This window comes from Volvox carteri, assembly GCF_000143455.1.
Source record: "Volvox carteri f. nagariensis unplaced genomic scaffold VOLCAscaffold_40, whole genome shotgun sequence".
NCBI lineage: Eukaryota > Viridiplantae > Chlorophyta > Chlorophyceae > Chlamydomonadales > Volvocaceae > Volvox > Volvox carteri.
Window position 1 is genome coordinate 587306 of NW_003307583.1, and position 4977 is coordinate 592282.

Here is a 4977-nt window from a genome sequence, read left to right on the forward strand (position 1 = left end):
CCTTCCCCCCCTTCCCTTCCCCCCCTCCCTTTCCCCCCTCCCTTTCCCCAGTCCCTTTCCCCCCTTCCCTTCCCCCCTCCCTTCCCCCCTCCCTCCCTTCCCCCCTCCCTTTCCCCCCTCCCTTCCCCCCTCCCTTCCCCCCCTTCCCTTCCCCACCAGATGAGGAGGAACCCAATGCCGCCCGGCGAGGCGTGTTTGTCCCAAATCACGACGTTGATGACCACCGTAACGACCTGAAAAGGTTGGGGTGAACGGGGGGGAGAGGAGGAGGAGGCAGGAGCAGGGGGGGACCGCGAGGATGGGGGGCCCAGAAGTACCGTGTTTGCTTTGAGGATGGAGTTCACACGGGACCCCCCCCTTTTGAAACACAAACCCAAGCCCCCGCAAAAACATTCACACGCGGCCCCGAGACCCAACTCAATGGCCCCAACCCCGTCCCCACTCAGTCGCGAGGGGGGATACACGCATACATCCTTAGGCAGGCGGCTGGCAGAAGTTAAGGCCTGACTTCTGCTCCCAGTCGATCCAGTCGACCCGGGTTCAAATCCGCCTGCCAGCTCCTCGGGTGTTTGAGGAGTGATGAAATGGGAGGTGGCCCCCCATCATATGGACGGTGTAGGACGTGATAATATCAACTTGCGAGCTGACCAGGAACTAAGTTGATGCGCCGTTGATCCGCTAGATTTGGTTGGATGCTGGTGGTGAGTTGCCGAACCCAACGAATACATTCTGAAGTCGGATGGGGTGACGGATTAGGGTGCCCCTCTAGCAGGGGAGAGCAGGGACTGCCCCGGGAAAGGGGGCCGCTGGCGAAGTTAACCACCCTGTAACAACATACATATATACCAGGTTAGGCACTACTGGTAAGGCACGACCATTGCCCCCAGGAGATCCCGGGATCGAGACCTGTCAGGGTCGAAAATCCTTCCGATGGTGGAAGGTAAGAGTGTCCCTAGTCGATGGATGGTGGTGAGCTAGGATAAAGTTGACTTGCGAGCTGACCAGGAATGTAGTTGAGCCGCCGTTGATCCGGCAGATTCCGTTGGATGCCGTTGGTGGGTGCTGAACCTGAGCGATCCACTGAAAAGTCGGCTAGGGTGACTGGATGAGGGTGCTCTGAAATACCGGGGAAGGGTACAGGGTCTGCCGGGTAGCGGCCACGGGTGAAGATATGAACCCCCTGTCCCACACATCAACCATATTTACATCTCCCCCCTCCTTCACCACCACCATCCCTTTCCCGCCATTCACCCCACCCACCCCAACCCCCACCTTGCAGATGATGCCCACAATGGTGAAGAGCGTCGCGGACACCGCCTCGCGAAGCAAGTACGACGCGTGGGACATGGCCACACCCAAAACACACGACAGCGCCAAAGTAGAGATCCCGGGAATGCTCCACGTCAGCCCCCGCAGTACGGCACCTTCCCCGGTCAAAGGCAGGACCACCAGCAGCGGTACGGAAGCCATGAGATTGGCGTAGTACACCCGGCCCCAGTTGGTCATCCGTACAGTGTCGCACATGTGCTTGACGTACACCGTGTCAAAGGTGAAGAACGCGTACCTGCGCATGTGTTTTTGTCGTACATTGAACCTTAGGAAAGGGATTTTCCTCTAAACGCCAATTTCAAGCGAAAAATCCTCAGCGTGTGCGTAGAAGGAGAGATGAATGGCTGGTTAGTGCGCTTGCTACGCCGTACGTGTTGCCGTACACTGCTCCTACGAAGATAATCTTTTCATGCACTTCCCCCCGCAAACCTTCCAACCCCAGTTCGAATCCCGTAAATAATCTTGCGATCCAATCCGCTCGGGGTTTTTTAACTCACCAACGAGCAATCCGATCCCACTCAAAACCCTAAAACCCAAAACTGCCACAGCATTACTAGCCAGGCTGCGAACCCAACCAACTACCCACCACAACAGTAGCCAATAGTATGCATGGATTTTAAAGTCCGCGTCCACCAGCACGTAGCCCGCAGAGCCCACCAGCAGCACCACCAGACACAACCATGACCGAACGCTGGGCAGTGCACGACCCAGCCATACGTAATCGCAAATGGACAGAACCTGTGGGTCAGCCCCACGGGCCGCGGGGCGTGTGGGTGCGTGGGTGAGCAGGGGGTTGGGGGGTGAGGAGGGGTGGGGGTGGGGGTGCCGGGGGCCAAGCGGGTGGATACGGTGATAAGGAGGATGCTGGAACCGGGGGTTGAGTGGGTGAGTGAGTGGGTGGGTGGGAATCTTCGGAACCCGGGTGCTGCATCTCTCCATGCGCGGATAGCTCCCTTTCCTTAGGCGGCCGTAAAGCAGCGGCAGCAGCAGCAGCAGCAGCAGCGCGGTTTGCAGAACCCCCACGGAGGAGGTGGTGGAGCCCGAAGACGGTACTGCTGCTCGGGGCGGTACCGTTGGCGGGCACAGCGGCAGTAGCAGGTACGCGAGCGTTCGAAGACTTGCTGAGGCCTGGCTGGGCAGCTGTTACGCTGCTACTGCTGCTGCTACTGCTGTTGGCCTGTTCACCACTGCGGACCACCCCGATGCACCCCCATGGGGTGGATGCCTCCTGGCATGTTTTGCCCCTGGTAATGTCGCCCCTCATAGGGGGCTGTTGCCTCGATGTCGCACCTGACGTCCCCCCTCACGGCCTGGCCTGGGAGCTGGTGGAGCGGGCGGTGGATACGGTAGGTGGGCTAAGGTACTGATCACTGCTGGTGTGACCCATGGGTCAGCAGCTGGTGGCGCTTACCAGGGGAGTGGAGGATCGGAAGGTGACAAAGGTCTCCACATTGGCGTTTTGAAGCACCTTGATATTCGCCATCAGTGTGCCTAGGAAACTACAAGGAGGGCCGGGTAGATGTTAGGAAAGGGAAGGAACGTCGGGCTGACGATTGCCCTGGGCACACGTGGATAGCGGCATAATATCTGTTGCTAGTCAACGACATCCGCGTATATGCCGGATGTGGAATTGGGAGAATTATGCAAGGGGGGAGAGGGGGCTTTGTAGGTTGTGCGCTCGTGAAGGAAGAATCGGGGACCATGGAAGCGGCAACCTAGCAGCTCTTGCGTGGTGAATGGACATGGAGTCCCACAGTCTTTTGCTTGGCTAACTGGATGCGTTGAGGCAATGATGAGCAATTGAACGAGGCTGCGCGCCCCACCAAGCTTCTAGGTGCTTGCTTAGTCAACCCGACTCACCCGACAACAACCCATGCAAACTTGGTCGCCTTCTCCCATTCTAACTTGTCTGCCACTAACCAGCCTGCCTTGTGGCCCAACAGCACGACGAGCACAGATACAATCAACTGGGTGCAGAGGATGAAGGTCGGGGCAGGAATGTAGTGGATCGCGACCTTGTTTATGACTAACATTAATGACGAGCAGAAGGCATAGTAAACTATTATAATTGCAGTCGTAAAACCTAAGCTCTTATAATCTAGCAAGCTCGGTTGCGCAAGTAATGGTTGCTTTTCGACATCCTCCGTCTCCTTCTTCTGCTTATCGGTATCGTCCATTCAGGCAGGGATTAAGTAGTTGACCTTATCGGAGGCTAAAGACATACCGAGTCGGACGCGCTATTGTCTCACACGGTCATATTAAACCGCGCCAATATGTAGAGTATACATATGTGCGTAACTACTGTGGTGCGTTGTCTTAAGCCTTCCTATTGGCGAAGCTCAACACCATATACGAACTGTTGAAAACCGTACCAGCTACAAGCGGGGCCCTGCAGGATTGGTTTGCGATGCCGATACGCTAGGTCGCTGTTAAGTTTAACATATTGCTGTGAAGCTGTCGCCTTCATCTCAACTCTCAATTTACGAACCATGCGAAAACGTGGCCATAATCATTGGAAATGCACAAAATTGAAGCGAAGGAATTGCTTATTGACGTCAAGAAGCATATGCGTGCATATATGCACATCCCAAGATGTCGTTAGCACGCGAGACGTGCCACGCAAAAGGAAGGCACCCATTAAGTCTTCAAATTACGAATTTAGCGATAAGATACAACAAAATATCCCCCTCCAGATTCTAGTCAGTCCCCTTAACCACTCGGGCACGACTGCCCATTACGGGTAGAATCGCAGTCGACAGGATTCGAACCTGTGCGGGAGATCCCAACTGATTTCCCTCAGGATGGGGGATGACATGAGCAATGATTTCGAATACTTATACAATCTGAAACATAAAAACAAAAATTACAGCATCACCGGCACACATACCACACGCAACCCAATCGTGTAAAGGCCACGTTCACTCAGATCTGTTGAGGAACAGGAACAGGTATGTAAAACCGCTAATGCTGCACACACGCATGCATTCGCAGCAGAGTCGTAGTCATAGTAACCATCGGGCGATTGGAAGGGCGATCCTGCTGCTAAGCGGCAAACGAATATGGCTGGGACTCCAGCGCAAAGTTGCTTGACAATTCTTCGGAAACACCAGACAAAACGTTGCGTTGCGTTGTTCAGAGTTGAATGATTGAGTTCCAAGTCATCGATCAATTCGCTGTCATGTACGGTGCAACAAGCGTGGCAATACATGTTCCTGCTGGACCCCCGGTTGGACGCCGTGCCTATCGTAACGCTATCTCCCCCTTGATAAAGGGCTGCTGGGGGTAGGGGAGTGACTAACATGGTCAGCTGGGGGAAAGGCCACGGCCTAATTATGCACGGGGCCGGGGGCTTTGGTACCTGTTCGGGCCTCTGCGATTGCTGGCCTGTCAAGCAGTAACTGTGTGAAACTTTACCGATTTCCTCTTATGGCTGTGATTGTGTTATGCGGGCAGCACTGTATAGCATGGTCAGATCCACTGTAACTCCGGCGGTAGTTTGTATCAGTAGCATCAGGATACTCCGTGTCTAGAACGGCACTGGCCAACTATTAATTGCATTGCATTGGGGCTACAAGCCGTATATCATAAGCCAGGATTTCCGGCAGTTGAAGGTTAGTACGGCGGTCAGTGGACTCTGCGTGCAGCTTG

General features: G+C 55.0%; 1 protein-coding gene across 1 annotated transcript; it reads right to left on the bottom strand.

Moving 5' to 3' along the window:
• Positions 1–158: 158 nt before the first annotated feature.
• Positions 159–3506, bottom strand: VOLCADRAFT_64353 (uncharacterized protein; the record flags this gene model as incomplete). The annotated part of the gene is made up of 5 exons (XM_002954096.1): positions 159–233; positions 1273–1564; positions 1916–2067; positions 2741–2828; positions 3190–3506. Coding segments are annotated over 5 exons (924 nt in total), but the record flags the coding sequence as incomplete, so codon positions are not given.
• Positions 3507–4977: the final 1471 nt, after the last annotated feature.